Here is a 27,277-nt window from a genome sequence, read left to right on the forward strand (position 1 = left end):
AAGCATATCGTGTCCAAGTATACACTTATCTTAACAACCTAGCTTTTATCTTAGCCTAAATACGCATAGAGTGAGGAGAAGTACATGCAGTATCTCCGGAGGTTGAGCAAGTCAGCAGTTCTCTAGCTATAGAAGTAGTACGCCTGTGCAGTACCCAAAGGTGAAAGGGAGAGAAGTGATGAAGACTACTTACTTCATCCTGAAGACTCCCTGAAAGACCACCAGAGGACACTGCACATGATCAAAATAGTTCCAAGATGTTGCAATCAATGTTGAGTAACCATTACATATCTTAATGAATATATGAATATGTATGTGAATGGACTGTATCAATACTGTGTAACTTAAACTGACCAGCGAAGGCAGCTTTGGGTGCAAACCCCTGGTTTCCCAGTGCTGAAATAAAGCACCGCATATAACTACACCCGTGGTTATGTGTCCTGACTGCTAACATCCGGAAAACAATTGCTTTTAATATTTTCCACGTACAAAAGACGACACATTTATAACCTTCAGAAAGGTTAGGCCTTAGAAAAATTAGACGATTAGAAAACTAATCGTCTCTTCTTACAACTGGGATATTTGAGAAGGAGGAATAAAAATGACATAATATTGAGTAGTAATAAGAAAATACCTGCTTTCCTCTTCTACCAATAATGTGAAGCAAGTGTGAAGAGCTGGTTGGCTGTAAAATAAATCTGGGAGTTGTAGAAGGGTTGGTGAACTTACAAAACGTTGGGCCTTCTGGCGCTCCTCCTCCGTGGCGGCTCTTTCGCGGAGAATGGCTCGAGTCAGGTGTTCGTTGGATGAAATCCGCTCTTGCTCCAGGAGTTTCCCGAACTCATCTCGCACATACGCTTGTTCTTGCTTCAGTCTGCAGGAGACGGAGGGAAATTCACATTGAAGGGCTGTTGTTCAAATGTATTTTCAAAGGACAAAGTCACTTCTAAAGCGCTTGTTGTAACGTGTGATTATCAGCTTAAGGCACCTAAAAAAATTTGCTAAAAATTCAAGTTAATTTCAGGTTTAAGTGTAAAAATCGGAACACGCAAAGACCTTAGCACCACTATTTGTTAAATGATACAATGACAACTAATTCAAGAGCTTTACGAATACATATCATTAAGTAAGAAGAACATGCATGAAGCTCTAGTTGTCCATTAGTTGGTTTTGATCTGGTTTTAAGGACCATTTTATCCAAGAAAAACCTTTCTCCTACCAGCCAGGGGCACCCAATTTCCAGCTAAATCCTCCTTTTCTGCAATGGGACCATGTTTGCCTAACCCTGGACATACCACAAACCTAAATACTGCATTTACCAAGCTGCAAAAAGACCAAAAACCCATAATAAACCTTTCCCAGCAATTTGAAAACATGAGATGAAAACAAGTATTGAACTTGTTGCCAAGTTAACAACGGCAGCTCCAGTCCCAGAATATTTTCCACATTTAAATGTCACGAACCATCAATATATTTGAAATAGTCACTTGATAGAAGCACAGCGCATCTAATTTCCATGAAAATACATTGATATAAACTGTTTAGCTAATAAAACTCATCTGTTGCATGTATGTTGTGACACTGAACACAGAGTCAGTATTAGGGAACTCAGAAGAGTAATGACATTAAGAAACACCCTTTTTTCAAATAGATTGTTTTGAAAGAGTGATGGAGAGGAAGCTTAAGTATTCTCAGTGCATTTAGATGTTGTCAAGGGAGTTTCAGAGAACAAATCATAATGAGTAGGGTCACTTGGTAAAAGGTACCAGCATTACAGTGCATTAGATTCTTCCCCAGGGAAAATATTAAAGTGAGGTGGGGAAGTAAAAAAGAAAAGACAATTACAAGATGTATTAGTCGTGTGCTCAGACACAACCCTCGGAAATGCAGCAACCAACTGGGAATCTTTATAAAAAGTTTATTAAGCAACATCTTCAATTACTCTAAGAAAAAAAATAACATTATGCAGACATGGACCAAGTTCCATTAAGTGATTTCCCAAGGTCCCCCAAATTATTGCGGCAGCATTGATAGAACAAACCCTTCTCACAATCGATGGCGCAGTCAAAACATCCTGCTTGTCTTTTCCATTGCGGAAATTGTGTTTTGTCTAAAAAGCAAAAAAATGTGTCAAAATAGAAGCCTCGGCAGCCTTTTCTGCTGAGATAGGGCAGTGAAGGCATCAAGTGTTGCCAGAGACCGAGGGAAGCTCCTTCCTGCTGGATTTTACTACCGCAAGTGGTTTTCCCCTAAAAACATCTCCTCATTATGCATGCTGTACCTAGCAAAGAAACCATAGAAAATCAGACAATATTTAGAAAAGGTTGCAAGAGGTTTCCACAGTACTAACTCTCCAAAACGAAAAAAAAAAAATAAACCTCAGATGTTTATATCTAATTCTTGGCAAATTGCTTCTGCATTTGACACAAGCTCAGTCCTTCTGAAGTCTTCTTGCCCCGGAATTACGAACCTTCACAAGGTCTACTCTCAACCTCTCTTACAAAAACAAAATAAATACATTTTTCCTAACACTTAAATAATGGGTTCCTAATGTCAGGGTAAGACCTCTGATGGCTTAACCCAATCACTGTTACATTCAGCTTCCCTGATAAGTGTCTACAAAGGGACAAGATGCTCTTTTCTACTTTTCACAGAAGCCCAGAATGTCAGGAGTTGGAAGGGACCTGGAAAGCTCATCCAGTGCAATCCCCCCATGGAGCAGGAACACCCAGATGAGGTTACACAGGAAGGTGTCCAGGCGGGTTGGAATGTCTGCAGAGAAGGAGACTCCACAACCCCCTGGGCAGCCTGGGCCAGGCTCTGCCACCCTCACCCCCAACAAGTTTCTTCTCAAATTTAAGCGGAACCTCTTGTGCTCCTGTTTGTACCCATTACCCCTTGTCCTACCGTTGGCTGTCACCGAGAAGAGCCTGGCTCCATCCTCCTGACACTCACCCTTTATATATCTGTAAACATTAATGAGGTCACCCCTCAGTGTCCTCTTGTCCAGCTCCAGAGCCCCAGCTCCCTCAGCCTTTCCTCACACGGGAGATGCTCCACTCCCTTCAGCATCTTTGTTGCCCTGCGCTGGACTCTCTCCAGCAGTTCCCTGTCCTGCTGGAACTGAGGGGCCACAACTGGACACAATATTCCAGGTGTGGTCTCCCCAGGGCAGAGCAGAGGGGCAGGAGAACCTCTCTGACCTACTGACCACCCCCTTCTAACCCACCCCAGGTACCATTGGCTTCCTGGCCACAGGGGCCCAGTGCTGGCTCATGGTCATCCTGTTTTGCCAAAATTCTCCACAAGTAGAGAACTCAAGGCAAGACTCATTATTTTGACCTTAATCCATTCATTTCAAAATCAGTTCATGTATCTTGATAGTACCTTTTGTAGCCACTCCAGTTTCAAATATCTTCTTGGCCATGAAGAGCTGTGTCCTACCACAGGATGGAGTTAGGACACCCAAAACTGGCACCTAGAAAATCCCTGCCAAAGTTGTAGAGCCCCATAGCTGATCCTGTAAGTTACGACCTTCCAAGCAAATAACGTGATTAAAATCCCAAAAAAAGGATTCTATGCCATCATTTGTTAGAAATCCCATCTCACTTGCATCACCAGATTAATCCCTAAAGAACTTCCATCACAACAGGGAATGGAGGAGACACCCTCACTTCCAGCTCCCACCTTCAGTAATGAAGTAAGTTTTTAACCAATTCACCTCTGCCCACCTCCCTTTCCCTCAATTTCATGTGTAAAATAATATTTCTAAACAGTTCTTTCCCTACACACAAAAGTGACAATATTTAATCCTAGCTTGCTCATTGATAACAATGATGTGAAGTGTCCATATCATAAATGGAAACGTCTTACCTACATCACTCATAACACAGTGCATCCAAATGCAATTTTTTTAGTTACCAACCACCTTTCTTCCTTCAAGTCAGATTTCTTGTTATCTTTAAAAATGTACTTACAAAGGTGTAAAAGTCAGCATGAATATGCAAACAAAATTAAGCATGTCCTGGGTCATCGGGTAGTTACCAGTTTTGCAGATAATACTTTGTGTAAATTGATAAACTTCATTCAAAACAAGAACAAAAAAAAACCACAAAGCCCTTGTCATCTCCAAACCCATTTATACTTAGCCCATTTAAACACATTCACTTGGGGACCAATAATGTTTCACCAAAGATCATTTCAAGCCAAGTCTCATCTGCTTTTCCATCTTCATGTTCAATACAAAAACCACTTTAAGCCTTTTGTAAGTAATGTTTCCCTGATCAACCGATCAGCTCTTCCCTGCCCCAGCTGCAGAAATACATGTTCCACTTCCAGAGGATTTCACTTGGATTAACCAATACTTCCCAGTTTCTTAATTCCTAGCTATTTCTAGATAAAATATTTACAACACCAAAACATATTTAAGTTGGTTAGCAGAAGTACCTTGGTACTTCCATACCACTCAGCTACTGAGATCAATCATTTATTTCACAGAAACACAGAATCGACTGGGCTGGGAAAGACCTCAGAGATCGAGTCCAACCCTTGGTCCAACTCCAGCCCATTGACTAGATCATGGCACTAAGTGCCATGTCCAATCTCAGTTTCAAAACCTCCAGGGCCGGTGAGTCCAGCACCTCCCTGGGCAGCCATTCCAATGCCTGACCACTCTCTCTGCAAAGAATTGCTTTCTCATCTCCAGCCTCAATTTCCCCTGGCAGAGTTGAAGCCCATGCCCCCTTGTCCTATTGCTGATGCCTGGGAGAAGAGACCAATCCCCACCTGGCTAGAACTGCCCTTCAGGTAGTTCTAGAGAGTGCTGAGCTCACCTCTAAGCCTCCTCTTCTCCAGACTAAACAAGCCCAGCTCCCTCAGCCTCCCCCCATGGGTCTTGTGCTCAAGTCCCTTCCCCAGCCTTGCTGCTCTTCTCTGGACCCGCTCCAGCACTTTCCTGAGCTGAGGGGCCCAGAACTGAACTCAATACTCCAGGTGTGGCCTCCCCAATGCAGAGTACAGGGGAAGGATCACTGCCCTTGTCCTGCTGACCACGCTATTCTTGATACAGGACAGGATCCCATTGGCCTTCTTGGCCACCTGGGCGCACTGTTGGCTCATGTTGAGCTTCCTGTCCATTAGTCCCCCCAGGTCCCTTTCTGTCTGACTGCTCTCCAGCCACTCTCTGCCCAGCCTGTAGCGCTGCAGGGGGTTGTTGTGGCCAAAGTGCAGCACCCGGCACTTGGCCTTATTGAACTTCATCCCATTGGAATCAGCCCATTTTTCCAGTCTATCCAGATCCCTCTGCAGAGCCCTCCTGCCTTCCAGCAGGTCGACACTCCCTCCCAACTTGGTGTCATCAGCAAATTTGCTGATGATGGTCTCACATATAACACCCGAACCTTCTTCTCACTACACTATATTTTGTACCATATGCATCTTTCAGAAATAGTAATATTAAGATGAACTCCAAGACTTTTTTCCGAGAAATCCCATTACTAACCACCTTCTAGATCTATCACCTGCATTTCTCATTCACAGCACATCTCCACCTTCTCCAGTTGAACCAGTAACTTTCTGAAGACGCCAAGTGTTTCAGCAGCCACTGACAAGATGTGTTGTTTAAAACAGATAAGTTCTTATGCTGGGGGGAATGGAATTACTTATTCTCCGCCGTTATTTCCCTTAAGTAAAATGAACTTCGTCTCTTCCCATCCCCTTCTCTATCAGTAAGGAATCTTCAAGATTTGTTACATTTTTGCCACTAATTTTACTTGAATTGTTCCAAAGTTGTCTGGATTGCCTTGTACTCCCCCAAAAACTTTCTTATTTGGTGAGGAAGAAACCCCAAACATCCATTTAGTTTAAAACATATCAGAAAGATTAAAATTAAAACCTGCACTCTTGGCAATTTTCATTTTGACTTCTTGGCTTCCTTTCCTTGATCTTTGGCACAAACCCCTCTAGGCTGATCCCTCTGTCTTAATGTCCGTCCGTCTTGTGGACCTTTGGATCAAGACAGAACCATTCAGAAATTGACTTATTATTTGGCTTGGAAATACCAGGGGGTTTTCACAGTTCTGTCTTGTCAACTCTTGGAATCTGTCTTGGAATTTCCAACTCTCATCTACATGATTAATTGAGCAGCTCTTCATTTCAATTAACTAAATGCCCAAATGTCATATATTAAACAATTTAGGCCATAAAGGTACTTGTTTTATGTTCCTCAATAACATCCAAGACAGCCTTGCTTATAGCAGCACCTTAAAGAAACTATTTGAAGTCTGCCCTATCTACTCTAATCCTCATTTGCACTATCAGGAATCTCACATCCCACTCTACAAAAAAGTCCTAACTACCCATCTCACCTGATTTAAATTCACAAGAGTTTTAACAAAGGAAGCAGGATTTTAAAGTAATTTTCATTTATTTGATTTCCATAATTGGGTGGCTTGTAGGAGCTTAATGAAACAAACACAAGGCAGATCGGCGCTGATCTCAAACATTTGCTTGCATCAACTTACAGTAGTTTTCTTCCTTGACATTACAAATTCATGTCGCTGGCATTCAGCGTGTACTGCTGCGGAATAAAGGCAAACATCAGCTAAATCTACAGTAATAAATTATATTATCTTGCCAAAAGTAAAAAAATAGATGCACACGTGCATTTTAAAAGGACTTAGATAGCACAGCCTGTCAGTACAGTCAGTACAGTCCACAACTCCAACAGACCACTTAAAATGACATTTTTAATTACAACAAATATAAAGACTCAATATAATGATTCTCACATTTAAGCACAAAGCTTAAATGAGACATTACACCCTACGCTGATCTGTTATATAGGAAGTGTTTTTTAAAAGCTGCTGAAACAGCAGAGAAAGCTGCCAGCTATACATTTCTCTACACAGTTGATAGTTTTAATAAAACACTTCCAAGTAATTATGCGTTACTGTTTCAAGAAGCGTACGGCCATTTAGTTACAGCAGCTGATTTAAAGAACTACAGTATGCAATGCTGGCCATGGCGCTATTTGAAAATACACATAAAGCATTAGCAAGAATCTCTATGTACTAAAGTTTGGATTAACGCTTCGGTTTTTCATGCTCAACTGTTTTATAGCACTATTGTACCCAAAAAGCAAAAACTCTTGCTTATCTACAGCACTGTCTTTGAGGACTTTAACAGTTAGTTAACACTATAAAGAACATTTATTCTTGCACAACACTGATACTTATTGCAGTGAAGTAAACAAACACTCAATGATTAAGTCACTTATCTATCACCCCTAAAAGTTCTGGCGCCTTTAAATTCTGCATTACAACATATTTCACCCACCCTTTAAATGCTTGGTGATCGCCCCTTACTTTATAAATTCAAAAGAACAGCCCACAGCTCTCAGAACCACACAGTTGTTCAGGCTGGAAGGGACCTTGTGTGATGATCCACTCAAGCAGGTCCCTCAAAGCAGGCTGCCCAGGACCGTGTCCAGTTGGGTTGTGACTATCTCCACAAATGGACACTTCACAACCTCTTCGAGCAACCTGATCCAGTGTGCGGCCACCTCCACAGTATTTTCTTGTCTTCAGATGGAATTTCATGCATTTCGGTTTGTGGCCATTGCTTTCTGTCCTAATTGCCAGATCTCCCTGACTGCCCTTGTTGTAGATGGGAATGACATTTGCTTTCTAAGCATCTCCAGGAACCTCTTCCAAACACCATGACCACCTAAAGACAACCAGGAGTGGCCTTACAATGACATGAGCTACCTCAGCACTCGTGGGAGCTACCCATTCCCCACAGAACTTAATCCTACTTAAGTGTTCCTACCTTGATGCTCCTGCACTACGGCTTAAGCCTCCTGTTCTTCAGACTGACCATCTGGTCTCAGGGTCCTGGGATTCCCAAAGCTGGCCTTATCATAGTAACATTTTGGTTGGAAGAGATGCTTAAGAGCAAGTCCAACCATAACCCAAACTTCTCAGTAACCCATGTCCCTGAGAACCTCACATATGCATCTATTAAACCCCTCCAGGGACGGTGACTCCACCACTGCCCTGGGCAGCCTGTTCCAATGCCCAACGATCCTTCCAGGAAGATCCAATCCTTTCCAAGAAGAACCGTTTCCTTACATCCAAGCCAAATCTTACCAGTCAAGACAGAAGAGAAGGTCAAGGTGGCATTAGAACATCTGCACCTTTTCTCTCTCCTTGGACACCCCCAGGGACCCCGCTCCATTCGGTGGCTCCACACTTTCCCAAGTCTTTCTTTTGCTGTTGCTTTTACCACTATATTCTGTTATTTGCATCTAAACAGACAACTCCATCTATCCATAGATTTATCTGCTGATAGATACCTAAAAGTAATTAACTATTTACATTAAGTAAATCAATAGCCAATTAAATACCTCAATTTTGCTATTTATTTGAACACAGCTTACAGACCGAAGACATGAAAACGTGTGCACACCTCCCCAAAATTTTTCTTTAAACTTTGTGTCCTAGATAGTTCAATTTTTAGGTTGTTTAGTGGTACTTCAACCTGTTTTTATCTCGGAAGCAAGCAAACATCTTTACAGTTAACGAACGACATAATTAATCTACTGGACACACTTGTAACTATGACACTTCAAAACATCACACTCCCATCCTACTTATTCAACCCGCCTGGACACCTTCCTGTGTAACCTCATCTGGGTGTTCCTGCTCCATGGGGGGATTGCACTGGATGAGCTTTCCAGGGCCCTTCCAACCCCTCACATTCTGGGATTCTGTGAAATCCTGGTAGACCACAGATTTATAGGATCTGAATAAGTCTAGGCATAGTAAGAATTCAGGTATTTTTCTTATGTTTAGGTTCCTCTACAAAACAAATTTTGGACTATTTTATTCCTGAACCCACTTGAATCAAAATAATGTTTGCAGGAGACTCCGCCTAACTCAGATGCTGCTAAGACTGAGCACCAAAACCTACCACTTGGCTCTCAAGGTGTAATTCTCACACTAGCAGAACAATGAAAAGAATTCCAAAAGGTGCTTTCTTATATAAGCCTTTTTGCTCTTACATCTCCACTTTTGATGAGTGGGCAGACAGGTCAGAAACAAAATTAAGATAAGTGATACAAGTGATGGAAACATCAGTCCCAACCAGCTCCTGAAGTCAATCTTTAGGGTAAAACCCATGGGGAAATACCTGATTTCAACACAATAATCTTCTTGCTTCTGCATTCTTCTCTTTTATTCATTTATTTCCACCTACAAAAGCAGGGAATCTGAGATCCTGAGATATTATAGAGTTTTTGAAGTAGCTATGAACATACTTGATGCAAACTGAAGTAAACAGAGAATCTCTATGTGAATACACCACATATTTCAGAGCATTATCAACCTGAACACTCACCCCACATCTCGAGGAGGAAAACCTCCTTCTCCACAGCTATGGAAAAGCCCAAATAAATTCAAATTATGGTTTTCCACTGGTACTGATTTAGCCCCAATAAGAACAGCGGGAACCTCACAGCAGTGACAATGCACCATATATTATCACCCAAGAACTGGGTAAGAACACCCAACCAGCACACAAGTCTCATCAACCATGGTTGACCATCAAAAACACCATGAAAAAAGTACATAATGATAGCAATTGCTTAATTCATCTTGACCATTTACTGTAGTTAACAGCAGAGTTAAAATAAATTTGCCTAAATTAATGCATGGAAAAGAATAGACTTTAGACATATATATTAAAGAGGTTCCATAGAAAGCTGCTATTTATGTCTTCAGAATCTTATATTTTCTGTATAAATTCATTTAAAATAATAACTTATATTCAAATGAAACTAGTATTAAATAACAAGAAAAGAAGAACACTAAACAAAACAGTAACAACAAAAATAATCCCTCAATTCTGTAATGACATAAAAGAAACAATTGGCAACTATAAGGTCCAGCAAAATAAGTGAGGTCAAAACACACAACTAGGTCGTATGTCTAATTACTGCACAGCAGAATTAGAAATTTAAGAGGCAAAAATACCTCTGACAGGACAAGTCACCTGTTTTCAGTATCTCCTAAGAGACATAAATATACTTACAAAAAATTGCATGGTAAAACCTCACTGCATTCTGAACAACAAAGAACAGCATCCTATTCCAATCCATTTTCTTAAATGAGTTCAAGAGACTTGTTGATTTTAGCACCTGAATTTCTGACATGGTCATGTAACCCTGCACAGCACCCAACGGGAACCATGCTAACAAGATGAAGAATTTAATTGTCTAACCACAAGATTTCACTCTATTGTTTTCTTCCAAACATCCATTTCTGTCCTTCTTGAAAAGCACCTGCAGATATTAAAGATAATCATGAAGGGGAAAAGAACCTTTTAATTCCAAGACAACAGCAACACGCTGAGAAGTGTTAGAAAAAAACAGCTTTGTGCTTCAACAGCCACTACACATCTTATTCTAAATTAATCAGAATCTATAGGAAATCTAAAACTAGTAAATAATAGTACATTAAAAGCAAAAAGAGCAATATTTTCAGCCATTATTACTGATATTGAAAATCTGTTATGCTGTTAAAGACTATACATTCTCTTTTTGTTACTTGGTATGGAAATGACGACTTGCCAGTCGTTCCATCTTTATTACAGTCCCAAAGGATCAGTGGTGACCCAAGATAACCTCAGTCAGGTCCAAAGCATGAACTGGGGCATTTTTCCACTACCTCCAACCAACCGAACTTGAAATATTTCCCTTTTCAAAGTTCACTATCAGGAAAATCATCCCCTCCTTTTCTCTATAAAACGTAGAAAAAAAATTAAGAAGTATTACGCTTTAAAGTTGGAAATGATCCTAAAAAATGAGCTCCACATGACATAAAATTAAAGTATAAACATTTCAATATAAAATAGTCCGTACTCTTTCTCACAATTAGGGTATAGTTAATTTTATCCATTTCCATTCATCTTTCATTTCCGATCCCTGATACCTGTATAGGATATCCCTTCAATTCAAAAGGTTGACGCTGACTGAAAATAAGAGCACAAGGTGCTCTTTGCCAAGTCTTGGGAAGCAGGAGAGGTGCCTGAGGGCTGGAGGGAATCAAATATCACTCCAGTCTTCAAAAAGGGCAAGAAGGAGGACCCAGGTAACTACAGACCGGTCAGTCTCACCTCCATCCCTGAGAAACTGATGGAACAACTTATCCTTGGTGCCATCTCAAGGCATATCAGGGACAAGAGGGTCATTAGGGGCAGTCAGCATGGCTTTACCAAGGGGAAGTCGTGCTTGACCAACCTCATTGACTTGTATGAGGACAAAACGAGGTGGATGGATGATGGCAGAGCCATGGATGTGGTCTACCTTGACTTCAGTAAAGCATTTGACAGTCTCCCACAGCATCGTTGCTGTGAAACTGGGGGAGTGCGGGCTGGACAATCAGGTAGTGAGGTAAAGAAGCCGGAGAGTTGCGGTCAATGGGGCAGAGTCCAGTTGAGGCCTGTATCTAGTGCAGTGCCTCAGGGGCAGTGCTGGGGCCAGTATTATTCAATATATTCATCAATTATTTGGATGAGGGAATAGAGTGACTGTCAGCAAGTTTGCTGATGACACCAAGCTGGGAGGAGTGGTGACACTGGAAGCTGTGCTGCCATCAGAGACCTGGACAGGCTGGAGAGTTGGGCAGGGAAAAATTTACACTTGCCCTTGTTATATTTCATTAGAGTCTTGAATCTGGGCATGAACAAACCCCTGTTGGGGAATGACCTATTAGAGAATAGCATAAGGGAAAAGGACCTGGAAGTCCTGGGGACAGCAGGGTGACCATGAGCCAGCACTGGGCCCTTGTGGCCAGGAAGCCAATGGTACCTGGGGTGGGTTAGAAGGGGGTGGTCAGTAGGTCAGAGAGGTTCTCCTGCCCCTCTGCTCTGCCCTGGGGAGACCACACCTGGAATATTGTGTCCAGTTGTGGCCCCTCAGTTCCAGCAGGACAGGGAACTGCTGCAGAGAGTCCAGCGCAGCCACCAAGATGCTGGAGGGAGTGGAGCATCTCCCGTGTGAGGAAAGGCTGAGGGAGCTGGGGCTCTGGAGCTGGACAAGAGGATACTGAGGGGGGACTCATTCATGGTGATCAATATGGAAAGGGGGAGTGTCAGGAGGATGGAGCCAGGCTCTTCTCGGTGACAACCAATGTTAAGACAAGGGGTAATAGGTGCAAACTGGAACACAAGAGGTTCCACTTCAGTGTGAGAAGAAACTTCTTCTCAGTGAGGGTGGCAGAGCCTGGCCCAGGCTGCCCAGGGGGGTTGTGGAGTCTCCTTCTCTGCAGACATTCCAACCCGCCTGGACACCTTCCTGTGTAACCTCATCTGGGTGTTCCTGCTCCATGGGGGGATTGCACTGGATGAGCTTTCCAGGGCCCTTCCAACCCCTGACACTCTGGGATTCTGTAAAAGCAGAAACTTTTAATCAGGTTTTTTGCTTAGTTTGACACCAGCAAGTTCATTAATGGATTCTGACAGACTCACAGAACATTCCAAAATGTTTCTAACAATGCTGTTTAGGCCACGATGTAATATTAATGAATGAATAATGTTTCGGAGTGCCGAGTTTCAATATTTAATGAGATGACAAGGCATCTGAAAGAGATGCAAGAGACATCAGGAAAACAACTTTAACCTGAACCGAAGCCTGAGAAGTGTGAAATAGATATTTCTCCTATTCCATTTCTAGTAACAGATCATTCACCTGGCTGCAAAGTCAGATTAATCATGTAACATTCAGCTGCCTGTGCAAAAGATGGTTAAGGACTAAGATATACATACAGATTACCTGAAAGGTAGCGTTTTCTTCACAAAAGACTCAGAATGACAACACGAAGTTTTTCTACATTGATTTCTTCACATTATTTACACATGTAAAACAGTTCTTTCCTATTCACAGAATTCTTTGCATACTACACGTGAAGGGGGCTATTCCTAACATTAGTAGCAACCACTTCATTTAAACTTCAGTGCCAAAACTCTACTTCTAAGCCCTATATTTCAGATCACAAAAACATGAAGAGAAAATATCCTTCTCCTAAACTGTGAAGTCATGGTGTAAAAAGGACAAATTTTGCTGAACTTATATTCTATCCAAGTGGGTTTTGAGACATTGGCATACTGAACATCTCACTCATTAAGTACAAGAGAATCAGGACCGGTAAAATAGGAAAGAATGGAAGGCAAATCAAAAGTGTAAGGCTTCAAAAATATGGGCATATTAAAAAAGAAACATGTAGGTCAAACCCAGAATTGTGATTATTTCGTGAGTGTTTAGTGTCAAACCATTCACAGGTTACTACACAGTTACAAATTATAGAGCACAACCTAAATTCTTAGACAAATTCACTACAAAAGACCAAGAGGTCTCATGATAATGGTGCACACAGCAAGAGATCTAAGACACCAACAGCATTTGCAGCCACAGAATTGCCACAATATAATGAAAATAAACACAAAAAAAATGACAATTCTTGAGGCTTTTTGGCTCTTCTACCTCAGACTGCATAAACAAGTGAGGTTTTCCTATGGTCTTCTACTATATTATATATAATTACTGTTCGTTACTTATGCTTACCATTGATATTATTAATTTTAACAATAACTCTGCTGCTTTATTCCCAGATCCACTTCCTCCTCATAGTAACCTGTTTCTCCTTAATGCTGACCACACACATATATAAATTAGTGCTTTATTTATTATAAATATTACCAAAAATAAAGTGATAGTGATTCTGAAATTGATGCCTAAGCAAGCAAGTGAACTTTTCCCATATGTTAACTCCTCCATCTAACATGTCTCATTACACACTTGTCTTAGTCAGTCCCACATTATAAGAAAATTCCATTAGTTTCGGGCACGTTCGCAATAACAAGGAGAGCAAAGTATTAAGTGCTTTGCTTTAACCTCTTTAGGCTGAGGGCTGTTATCCAACCCAATAAAACACTGAACTAAATACAAATTATCTTCATTAAGAGTATGTTTCACCTCGCCCTACTTGACCATTTCATTCCATTCTGTTACCCCTTATTTCAAGTGTGACATGGCCCAAATCACCCATACGAATTAGCCCAGTAATTCCATTCAGTTCAACACGTTCATGCGTTTCCATTTTCCAGCTGCCTCCCAGCCTCAGTATAACACCTGTAAATTGGAATATCCTCACTAATGGCCACGTTATTTCATGCAGCAGTCCTTGATCAACACAAAGACACTCATTTCAAAACTCAATTATATACAGCTCTTCAATTTATCAACAATATGTCCACGGAGAACTTATCAATACACGTTGCAATATGGACACTGACTCTTCTGAGTATGAGGGCTGCTCATACCCTATGGAAAATAGTTGTGTTGACTTTAAGATAATTGAATTATAAGGTAGTTAAGGGGGATTGTGGGGTATTTTGGGCAAGGTTGGTTGAGAGGACTTGGTAATTATACTTCATAAATATATGCATATCGATCAGTATTCTATAGAGACAGAAGAACCAATTTCTCCCTTTCTGCCAGCGGCAAGCAGAGACCCCACGTCAGAATAGTAAACCTGGTTTACATAATTTATACATGTATTTAGCTAAGACTTTTCCCCAATATCCACACAACTCCACTTGAAATTACTTTCAAATTTAATATCACTCCTCTTGGGATCTGCAAAGGCAGCCTTGAACCTATGACAACATTAATTATCTGTTAAAATGAAGTGACAGTCAAAAATAATAGTAAGAAAATAAAGTTGTGTTTCTCTGCTATGTCTACTCATTTGCTGCTTCTCAAAATGAAAGAGCTCAGTAGTTTGAAAGCAAAGGTTTGTTTTAAATGGCCAGCAGGGAATAATTTCCCTCCTCTCTATTTAAATCTAAACCTACGAAGCAGTATTATTTTTGTTGATGCTCTCTCCAAATAAACTCAATGGCTTCAAGTCATTTCCCTATCTCTCCTAGAAATAAACTTAGCAAAAGGAAGCTTGGTATACAACTTGTCAGTTAAGATGGCAAGCTTGAAAATCCAAGTAAAACATTATCCCTCGAAAAGCGGTGTTTCTAAAAGCAGGAGTGAATTATAGCACCGCTTATTCCAATTTCCGCTTCCCATCGCCACGATTTATCTCCATATATACCAAGAACTAGGCATAATTGTATTAATGGGGAATCAGACCAGTAACAAACGTCTTGGAAAATAACTCCACCATTGCCAAATACTGTTTGTTGTTATTCGAAAACAATAAGGCAAGTAGAACAGGTTTCTAAAGTAACTTGACATTACCTTGGCATTTTGCAGGAAAGCTCATGTGCTAAAGTTACATGGTTTTAAAAAGGGTACAATGCAATTCAGAAGGTGACTTACACTTCCCTAAGAGGATTATCTTGCCAACAGCTGGCTCTCCGAAAAGGTACCAGTTACAACCGCTCACCTGGTCCCACGACTTGTTTTAGAGGTAAAACTTGGCTCAATCTCATGATGTCTTCACAGTTACTCGGCTTCTTCCCTCGCCTGCAAAGGGACAGTCCTGGCCCAGCCTCACCCTCCCCGTTCCCTCTTGTCCCATGTTATCCCATCATCTGCCAGACCTCACTAACACTATGGCTGTGAAAGATCAAAATCACTCCATCATCTGCTGGTTGTGAGATGAGATGAGTGAAGCTTCTGCTATGAGAGAAAAAAATAACATGTTTTATTGAGAAGGGAGAATAGGACAAACTCAAGCTCTGGAAGTGACACCAAAACTTGCCACTTGCTCCATGCATGTTCCCAGCCCTGACGCTGAAGTGACCTTCTAGACGCTTAAAAGAAATATGCTGACTTAATTTCTATAAAATCACTTATATAATCCAAACTTGAATGTTTTGTTTCGGTCAACAGCCCTCAACATCACCCAGCATTACCTGATTTTATACTCTAAAATAGCCGGCTCCGCAATCTTACCCAACTGCTCTTTTAAGTCCTCTCTTGATCAACTCTACATCTTCAGATATGGAACAAGAATCACACACACACGTGTCACATTCACAAATAGGCCCTTTTCACATGTCACATTAGCCTTCCTTTCCAGTTCACACGCAATTTATCACTTATCTTCCACTGGATGACATATCTTCCCAAGTCCTGTTTATCACTATAAAATACCCAAGTTTTACTCTCTCAAATCAATAGCCAGGTCTTGTTCCTGATACACTGAATGTCATACTAGGAAAAGGTTAAGCTTCCCAGCACATGGAGAAGACAAATAACACTGTATAAACACATAGAAACAAAGAGTTATCCATAGCCTACATAAATGTAACAGTACTGACAGAGCTTTACTTGCAAAGTAGACCTTTTCACACTAGATTATCCAAGTTAATTTCTCTCAATTGTATTTTCAAACAGCATTTGAATCTCTCTCTGCAATACTTACTGGTGAGAGAAAAGACAAGAAGAGAAGACAAGTTTTGGTGCAAGCCCATTGTATCAATTCTCACATTCCTAAATGCAATTATCAATTGGGAAATACCTTAAGCTGGGGTTGAGTTTGCCCCACAATATTAAATTCTTATTCTTCATCTGTCAGAAATCAAAATAATTATAATCACCTGTACTGCTTCATGGAGGTATTTCCAGCTTTCAATCCTACTGTCATTAGGAGACATGATATAGTTTTCCTGACTGTTTTTAAACTTAATCTAAATGCTATTCAAGAGGTCCCTGTGGCAGAACATTACAGTACAACTCTTTAGAAACACAGTATGGTTTTGTCCCACATGAGAAGAATAATGCAAGAAAAAACCAGTCTTCCAATTCACCATGGTTAATTACCATGTTACCATGTTAGCTACCATGGTTAATTACCAGGGAAAAATATCAACATTTATCAAGAAAATAAACCTACTTCAAAAAAGGTTTCCCTACATTTAGCATATAACCCATATAGACTGAAGATACATTAACATGCTCTTTATAAATTTACCTCGCTAAAACGTAGAATGAAAACTGTAAGTAAATCAATCACTTTAAATTTCCCTTATGTTCTCCAGACCCTATGCCAGTAAAATAGAATAAACATGTTATTAAAACAGAAATCAATATTAAGCTTTAAAATACACAGTAGTACAAAAAGGTCGAGCCCCAGTATTGATCTTAAAGGAGCATATTTGGTGGGCAGTTTCCCAAAGGGTTCTCCTCTAATATGGTTCTTCATTCTTCTTTACATTCTCACCGGTCAATTTGTTGTTCTCTGCTGCAAAAACTGTCTATGCCGAGAAGTTTACTAAGAGCTTGTCATATGCACAATATACTGCTGAGACGTGACAAAACAAGGTTGGGGGGAAGCTCTCGGATGCATCAGAGTATCAATTAAACCATAAAGTGAATTGCACTTATACAGAGACCCTCCCTCAAGCACAAAAACATAACAAGAAAAAACCCCATAAAGCTAATGGCTGCAACCTAATAACCTACCACCGAGAGCCACCTTCGTGCATCATAGCGTACGTATTTTTAAAAGCTAATTTAGAGTTTAGAAATCTTTCTTAACAGATGAGAATGTTCAGAAATACAGAGGTTGCAATAAGTTATCCTGCTAATGACAGATAAAATGTCACACCATATGGAGCCCAGCAAGCTGAGTAGAACAGACTCCAGCAACTCATTACCAGAGCATGTTGGAAAAATCTATTATCTGTATTACTTAAGAAAAGCATTTTTCAAGGCAAAAGTTACTACGGTCATTATAGGAGACTAGAGAGTCAAAACCAAATGAAAACTAAGAGTTACCAAAAGCCACTGGAGTATTACAGAGTGGTTTGAGGTAGATGGGACCTTCAAACGTCATCCAGTGGCCACCCCTGCCATGAGCAGGGATATCTTCACCAGCTCAGGTTGAAGAGGTTGAGGTGGGGTTGAAGTTGGGTCAAGGAAGGCTGAAGAGGTTGAGGTTGAGTTGAAGTGGTTGAGGTTGGGTTTGTAGAATCTTGGAATAGTTTGGGTAGGAAAGGACCTTAAAAGCCCATTCAGTTCCCCCTGTGCCATGAGCAGGGACATCTTCACCAGCTCAGGTTGCCCAGAGCCCCGTCCAGCCTGGCCTGGGATGTCTCCAGGGATGGTTCATCCACCACCTCTCTGGCCAACCTGGGCCAGGCTCTCACCACTCTCAATGTAAAACATTTCTTCCTCACATCCAATCTAAGCTTTCCCCCTCTAACAAATGTTGTCCCTCCTTCTGCCACTACAGGCTTGATTTAAAAGCCTTTCACTGTCTTACTTATATGCCCCCTTTATATATTGGAAGACCCCAAAAAGGTCTCCCTGGAACCTTCTCTTCTCCAGGCTGAACACCCCAACTCCCAGCCTTTCTTCACAGATGTTCCAGCTCTCCAACCATTTTCATGGGCTCCTCTGGACCTGCTCTAACAGACCCATGCCTTTCTTGTTCTCTTCATTGGCTCTTTGGTGACCATACGAGAAAAATCAGCAGAAGCCAAGACAGAGAAGGGAAAGAGAGATATCACACCAGGCAACCACTAGAAGGTCCATAAAGCTGGTCAAAAAATAAGACTGGAAAAGAAAACGCAGGCTTGTAGCAATAGTTCAAGAGTTAGACACTGCAGGCAGTTCTTAGGAACATCATTTAGAGGTGGACTTGACACTGGTCACTCAATGGTTGCACTCAATCTTAAAGGTCTTCTCCAATCAAAACAACTCTGATTCTATGATATGCTTCTATATTACTTCTATAGGAACAGCTATTTCAGACTCCCATCACCATCATCAACAAAACCATTAAAATAAACTTCAACAGCTGTGACAAGGCAATGGAATGATCTCCATTTGGAAGACACCGCTTCAGGTGGGAAACCAAACAGCTAAAGGATTCAGAAGTTTGTTATGTTGCATTATTCCGTGCCACAGCAAATAAGTGGTTTCATAAACATCTTTCTATGACAACACTGCAAATGAAGTTAAAAACTTCATGAAAAAAGAAACTAGGTTAACAATCACCATTTATTACCTGTCACTACTGTCAAACTCATTCTTGAGCGTATTGTCTCAGTGTTTTAGTCTTCTCTTACAGAGTTGAGCAACAGCAGTTCTGGCACATGTTTCACAAGGGGCAAAAAAGCCTGTTCCTTCCGTAGGTCTGAGAACATGAAGCAGCGCTCTGGTACTAGTGACTTGAACAATAACAGCATTAATTACTATATTATTACTATAACACATAGCATTTCCTAGATAAAAGTTACAACTCTTGAGGTGGTCAGACTTCATTCTAGTCATTTCCCTATCCAAGGACCTGACATTGGTGCTGAGAGAACCAAAGTCACAGTTCCACGTGTTGCTGTTCAGATACCATCGCGCTTCAGTCCAACAGGTCTGGGACAGCCCCAGCGCATTTCTTCATTACAGCCTTCCATGAAACCTGCATTACACTTGTTTTTCTTGTGCAACTATTGACACATGGAAACTATAAATTGTTTCCTTCCGTTCTAAGTTTTTATGTCAGTACAGCTGGTAACTCAGGTTTTATCCTGTTTTCCAATATCATACCCATGTGTTTTTGTGTTTATTATAAACAATTAAAACTGATAGTAATGTTTTCATGTTATATTACCTAGAACATTGTACACAACACAAAATATTTCATCTGACCAATGTCCATCTAACTCTGAAGTCCATACTTGCTTGAACATTGAATTCCAGTAGTGATGAAGAACTCAACCAGGAATGTCCAGCAGATGGGCACAGGAGCTTGTAGAAAATACATATATATATTTTTTTTCAGCTGAAAGTATGGAGCATCTAACTTCTGTTGATGTTCTTTTTTCTCCAAACAAGCAAAGCCTCACTCATCAACACATCAGACCCTGAGCCCAGAGTCTACAAAACCAGGGATAATGGGTACACTGTACATCACTCATGGAGGCAGAAGCTCTTACAACATGCCAAGCTCAACCCCACAAGCTAATTAAGCTTGTGCCCTCCTTTGGCCAGAGCTCAGGATGCCAAAAATACTGCACAACATGCTCAGTATATTGAAGCTCTGGCCCTGGCCAACTCCACCGATGGATGCCCTGATGCCACAGGGGTCCACGCACAATCTGGCTGCATGCTTGCAATATGGCCCATGGGCAAACAGAGACACCTCGCAGTGGCTGAGGAACCTGGGGCTGTTTAGCCTGGAGGAAAGGAGGTTGAGGGGAGACCTCCTCCCTCTCTACAACTACCTGAAAGGAGATTGTCGCATGGAGGGTGCTGGTCTCTTGTGAGTAAGAAGAGATAGGATGAAAGGAAATGGTGTCAAGTTGTGCCAGGGGAAGTTTAGATGGGATATTGGGAACAATTTCTTCCTCAAAAGGGTTGTCAGGCATTGGAACAGGCTGCCCAGGGCAGTGGTGGAGTCACCATCCCTGGAGGGGTTGAAAAGCCATGGAGATTAAGTTCTTAGGGACATGAAAAAGAACATTGCACAAACATTTCTCTCATGCCCATGCATTGTAGAGAGATACTTTTCTCAGCTAGTTGGCCTCCTTTCCCAAGTAGGAAGTGAAAGGACAAAAATAAAGGGCCTAAGGTTGTACCAGGGAGGTTTAGATGGGATATTACAAAAATATTGGATATTAGAAAAAAATTCTTCCTGGAAAGAGCTGTTGGGCACTGGAACAGGCTGCCCAGGGCAGGGGTAGAGTCACCATCCCTGGAGGGGTTTAAAAGGTGTTGAGACAAGGTTCTTAGGGACACGGTTTAGTGCCAGTGTTGGGTTATGGTTGGACTCGATGATCCTGAGGATCTGTTCCAACCACCGTGACTAACTCTAATAAAACAGGAAGGGTAGGTGTGCTGAACCTGAGCGACATCAATCTGATCTTTAAGTGATCAGCAGAGCAGCGTTCACCTTGTTCTCAGAAGAACACGACATGGAGAACAGTTCCGCAGTTGCTCAATGCTTGGATGTTTTTCAAACACAAACCAGCATTTGGCCCATAAAGACCTGAAGTAACAGCTCACTAAACATATCTGTCTTTTAAAATTGTTTAACCCAATATGAAAAGAGCTTTTACAATACACTTAATATATATTTCTTTATACTGTGTAGAAAGCACTAATAAAAATACTTCCTTAAGCTAAAAAACAAATAAATCACAACTAGAACAAGACAAACTTCGCTAATAAAACTTAATATTTGTCCTTTTATTTTTTAATGGTTTTATCTTAATTTATTTCTACAGTTAAACGTTTGAAAAACCACAGATTCTTGAACCTAATTGCCACACAGAGATTTTACACAACCCTTTTCATATGGAACATCTTTCCCACCCATCCTTAGCCAAATAAAGGGAAGGCTGCCAGCATTGTTCCATATAAAATAGCAAATCAGGTATATGACAAGTCAAGCTGCTCCCTACCTTGCACAGACCAACACACAACCCGTGGAAACTGAAGCCTGAAATATGAAATTACGGAAAGCTACTGAAAACTCGCAAATTACAAAACACTGAACTTATAACCCAAACATTTCTATATTGTAATCACATTTTGCTAAACTCTTCAGTCAACGTTAAGCTCCAATGTAATGCAAGTTTTCCTGTCAAAGCACAGTTCAAAAGAAAAGATTTCACTGTAACATATTGATTTCCTTTACTGCTGATATAAAAAAAACAGCCTGATTTGTTTTCTGGGCCATTTATATAGTCCTATCTAATTTTATACTTCATCAGCCTAACTCAATTGAATAATAGTATCATGATGTATAGGAAACAACTGATATATATGCAGTTTAAGTAGTACTAATTACATTCTAATTTTTTGAAATCCATCATAATGAGCCTTTCTTCCCATTCTCAGAAATGAGGACAAGGTGTGGGTTAAAATTTCTATTCAGTGTGTCCTATTGTCTACTTAAGAAAATCACTGAAATGAAGCGCAAATTAACACAAACCCACCAAGTTCACCACATGATTTCCAATTCCAACAGGGATTTTTAATTGCTAATAATGCCATAATATTCAACATTGAAGAGTGTTTTAAAAGAGCTGTATCCAAATCTGCCACTGCATTCTGTAGGATTCTACCCCGGCTTCCACCATATCTACCATCTCTGGAAACACATATATAAATAATATATCCATATACAGAAAGCATATCAAAAGAGTTTTCTACCAGTAAACTGTTTTAAAACAGTACTTTGTATCTTCAAAGCATGATGCTGTACTATTAAACCAGCACGAAATATAACAGCAGCTCATAGAATATCTACAATTCATGGAAATACTAAGAATTGCCATTTCTACTGCTGTTCAAATTCACCTTTGGGTCAAACAGAGGGGTTATGAGCAACCCCGGCTGCAGATGAATGGTTGTTTTTCACATGAGTTTAATGACAAAACTTGCTATATCACCTCAAATTCTTACCTACCATTTTGTCCCGGGGCACAGAATTTACCTGCTTATAGAAAACAGACAAACAACAGTAGTAAAAGCATTAGATGCATGTTTGCTTCGAATATTTTTATTGACAAACCAACCTTCTCTTGTGAGCTTCAGAGTCTCTCCTGGCCCGTTCTAATGCCAGTTCTTCAGCTATTCTTTTCTTCAGTTCTTCATCAACTACAATTAGAAGATAATTAAGAGATACGTTAATACAACGTATTTCTCATTACATAAGCAATATGTTAACACAACGTATTTCTCATTACAGAAACACCTGCAAACAGTGCTCTATTGGCTTTTTTCCTGTATAGTAGTTGGAGTGCGTTCTTCTGGTTTAAACACCTTTCAAATTTTACTATACGACACTAAACGTTGTTCTTAAGTTACTCATTTAGCAGCTTATCAATTAGTACAATTAGTATATGTTAAATACGTTTTTCCTAAGAAAAATGCCTTTATGGAGTAAAATCAGGGAGGTGGGGAAGGAAACAGGACCGAGACCTAAATAGCGAAGCCATAAAATGATGGGGTTTATTCGTATGGAACTAAGGGAAACATCTTCCTGTAAAATGAATCAAGTACTTCAAGAGACATTTGACCCAACAAAGCATTTACAGCACCCTACATATCCATACTTCTAGTTTTTACTGTTCGGAAATTATAGTTGCTACTGTTGGCATAAGATTTTGCCTCAAATTCTCCAATTTTGTTAAAACGAGCAGATGTGGACACAATATTTTCTTCCATTAGATTACGCCAAATGAAGCAGTTGAAAGTCGAAGGATTGAAAACATCAGGGAGGCGACTTCAAGTCTACAAACAAACTTTGCCACAAAAAGGTAGGAAAGTGTGGGAGCCACTAATCCTACAAGCTCGAGAGACATCAATGAGATTAACTAAATCCATTGGGTGAGGTTTGGAAACACAGAAGTCGCTCCATTCCCAAGCTCCTCCGCTGATCCCCATCAATATCAACTGTCTATAAGTGACCACGTTCTTCCGAAGAACACGACTCCGGGAGCTCAAGAGTTGGTTGTTACATCCTTTAATCAAGTTGTGCCAATAAAACGTGTTTCAATAGACTTGCAGAAGAAGCCATACTAAAAAAAAGGCTGTTTCAACCCAAAAAAACCCACCACACACAAAAAAAAGACCAACAACTTGGAATATGCTTTGTATGTTCTATCGCTGTCCAAATACAACTTGACACGCACATAGCAGAAACTAAAAAGAAAATAAAATTAAATAGCCAGAGTAACATTTTCCACTTGGGAAAAATAGGAGCTCGGTAACCAAATGTTATAATGACTTCAGTGGAACAGCTGTTGACTTTGCATTAAATGTTGATTTGTAGCAGTCAATGTGCATGTTTTCCTAGAGAAAGAAGAGAAAACTATACAGTTCAGGTGTAGAAAGAGATGAAAATTACATCACATCAAGGGTTATTTCAATATAAATCTTCATTTAGACCTGCTTGTTTGGAATAAAGGTATAAACACCTCCAGTAGCTGAGCTGTACCTTTATAATACTCTATTTTTCCAATACACATATACTGATAATTCCCTTATAAATAAGAAGTATCTGGCTCAAATTCCACTCCACGCAACCACAGAGCTAAGAAACACATAATCCCACTCCAAAATTCTTATCACAATAGAAATTAAACTCCAGAAGGTGATGCAACTCCTTTGTCTACCCTCAGGTAACCAACCACTTGCTTAAGTAGCTAAAACACCAGAAAACTACATTTCCAGGCAAAATAAGACAAAGTGATGGCGAGATAAACACAATCAGATTTAAAATTAAGGGAGATACTAAAAAAAGCCAGTGACAAATAGTCATGTATCTCAGTGACCTCATCCCCAGGAGTTGGCTTTATCTGCAAATATTACCCAACAACAGCCCATGTTCTCATTACAGTTAATTGTGTCCAGTGCACAGTTCTTCCCATCCTCAAGCAGACTTAAAATAGTGAATTCTATGAATGAACAAAGCAGCTTCATCAACTCTATGGGAGTCTTGGCCAACTAATTGAGTTATGAGCATCTTAAGGCCAGCGGAATGAATCGATCTCCATCCCGCCAAATGCGGCAAATGCTGAGGTGACAGAACCAGAAACGGGTTGGGGAAAAAGTAGGGGGACATTTGTGAATGGCAAATGCGATCCCATCCTTAAAGTGTAATTATTTATGACTTTTCACATATATTAATATGAACCTTGTAACAAATGACTATCACAAACCCAGGATGAAAAATCAGAACCCCATTTTATTGAGACTATCTGGCTATTGACACCGCTCCAAGGCTATGCAAAGATCCTCTCTATGCCCTTTTAACATTAGACCTAAGAACACACAAAATGTGGCAAAAGTGTGTTGTTCACCAGCATCTACATCATGAAATTTATTGTTCTGCTGGGCAAAAATAAGTACAAGAACTCCAGCAGACCGTAGAATGTTATTTTTAAGTCATAATGAGAAAAGATTCAGGCAGCAGCCAATAAAGACATTTGACCTTAACAATCAATTAAGTTACCCATCGATCAGCCAAATACTAATAGGGAATAAAAGCGCAGCTATAGATCATTCAATAGAATTATTGTAAGATGTAATTGGGTAGCTCCCAAATGGGAATTTTATGATGTTTCGGTAAAAAACTGCAGTTCTACAAGGAGGAGGGATTTGTTCTAAGGGGAGAAGCATTTAAAAAGAGAAAAGTTCATTTACTATTATAAAGAAAATCAGAAAAAAGGAGCTCTTTCTAAATACAAGCAGTAACACCTCTCTCTAATGGCAATCTCTGCTTAGATTATAGGGCATGAAAACCATGCAGCTGACCATTAAAATAATGGAAAAGATCAAACTGGTGGGTCCAAGACTGATAAAATAAATACAATTAGGAGACTATAAGTATACAATAGTTGCCAAAAATTCCACGGCCATTCCTACCACCTCCCCAGCTTTGTATTTTAAGTTCTAAAATAATTGTTAGCTTGATAATAAGTTCATCCTAGAGCAAATTTGGAATATTTTCAGGCAAGTACGTCCAGGAAGGTCAGACTTTTATCCCAGTGCTTTCTTGTTCTCCTACAGGAGCATTAAATGAATGCAGCTCCATCTCCCAACCCTGAATGTGCTAATGCAGTGTTTGCATCACAAGATATTTTCGGTAAATGGTCAGCAATGGGAACTACTCTCAAAAACCCAAAGTGCTATAGCCAGAACTAACTTTTCACTGTCCTCTTGGCATGTGAAGGGTGGATGCTGAGCTGTGTCTGACAAGGGGTGTTCTCTTGGGGATAATGGCAAAGCAGAACCCCCAGCTGTATCACCAATGGGCTCATTACCACACTCACAGTGAGCAGCAGGTTGCCCAATATTTAAAAGACCAAACCATCGCACATGACACCACCACCAAGTATCAGCATTGGATAAAACCCACAAAGCTCTTCCCTGCATCTTGGGAGACCAAGCAGTGAATGTCCATGGACATTTGGTTGGTCTCTGCGTTGCACTATCTAACCTTCCTTATTTGTCCACCTACTCTTCCAGATAAGTTCAAAAGACATAGTAATTCATGCATCATTTTATACATACTTTTAAAAGCATGGATAAATTAATCACTTATTCACACCACTTTCCTGTACTACAATAGAGGATAATACAAGAGGAAACGGCCTCAAGTTGCACCAGGGGAGGTTGAGGTTGGATGTGGGAACAATTTCTTCCCCAAAGGGCTGTGGGGCATTGGAACAGGCTGCCCAGGGCAGTGCTGGAGTCACCATCCCTGGAGGGGTTTAAAAGACATTTAGGCGACGTTTTTAAGGACATGGTTTAGTGCCAGAGTTGGGTTATGGTTGGACTAGATCCTGAGGGTCTTTTCCAACTGAAATGATTCCATGATTCTCCACCTGATACAGTTGACTTCCCCTCCACATACATACAGAGGTACATTCAGCTTCTTTCACATTTAAAACAAAGCTTGAAGAGCATGAAAGAAAAAGAATAAGACAACCGAAGATGAGATCTAAAGAAACAATAAATTACATCCAATACATATCAATTGGCCAAATTCTGTGGCCAGGCCCAACAAGCAGAAGAGCAATTACCAAAATAACAGAGCACGTTTAGTCCCTCAATCAAATCACTGCTGGTAGTTTCAGGACAGAAAGGGTTTTCAATTATCTTGCTTAAGGTTTTATTTTGAAAAGGACACAGTGAGGGAAATACAAGAGCATCCGTCTCATTGTGGGATTCCAATACACTTCCATTCAGCCTTTTCCAGACAAGGAAGACACTGATATTCCTGCCCATCCAGCAGCCTTTTTGAAAACCTCAAGGAGGCTTAATCTGCCACCTTATTAAAAGGCCACAAAATGTATGAAAATGGTTTTGGAAGCCAGATGTATAGATACAATACAGCTTTCTGTCCTCCATGTAAAGACTAACCTAGTTGCTATTAAAAAATAATTACACAAAGAGAACATGCAAAGCCATTTGTTTAACCCTTAGTATTGATTTCTCTACTTATGCTTCAAAATTACATTAATAAGAATACACACACAATTTATATGTTTTCCAGACTCCAAAAGGCTTTGAATAATTGTAGGGACGGCAGGTGAGGAGAGAGGAGCTCAGGGTACTGAAGAGTTTATGCACTTAGCAACAGTTACCGAGATTTAAGGTATATAATACACACTTCATCTTGGAAACTCAATGGCCACCCACCAACAGCACTGGAGCAAGGCCAAGAGCTTCACAAAGTAACAACAACTACCCTGGTTCCTGTATAAGTCCCCAGGTTCCAGTATAAGTTGGGGAATGACCTGCTGG

The 27,277-nt window shown here is 40.4% G+C and overlaps 1 protein-coding gene across 8 annotated transcripts in view; it reads right to left on the reverse strand.

Annotated features, from left to right (window-relative positions):
* Window positions 1–27,277, reverse strand: part of CHCHD3 (coiled-coil-helix-coiled-coil-helix domain containing 3) — a 161,965-nt gene that overhangs the window by 110,708 nt on the left and 23,980 nt on the right. For all 8 annotated transcript variants that reach the window (XR_010469726.1, XR_010469725.1, XR_010469724.1 and 5 more), the window contains exons 3-4: window positions 22,540–22,621; window positions 730–874 (exon numbers count right to left, since the gene is read on the reverse strand). Coding sequence is in view for 4 of the 8 variants with exons in the window: in XM_065049324.1 (XP_064905396.1) it covers window positions 730–874; window positions 22,540–22,621 (227 nt within the window). In the remaining 4 variants the exon portion in view is untranslated. The remainder of the gene's footprint in view (window positions 1–729; window positions 875–22,539; window positions 22,622–27,277) is intronic.

The sequence above is a fragment of the Columba livia genome, chromosome 1 (assembly GCF_036013475.1).
Source record: "Columba livia isolate bColLiv1 breed racing homer chromosome 1, bColLiv1.pat.W.v2, whole genome shotgun sequence".
NCBI classification, from domain to species: domain Eukaryota; kingdom Metazoa; phylum Chordata; class Aves; order Columbiformes; family Columbidae; genus Columba; species Columba livia.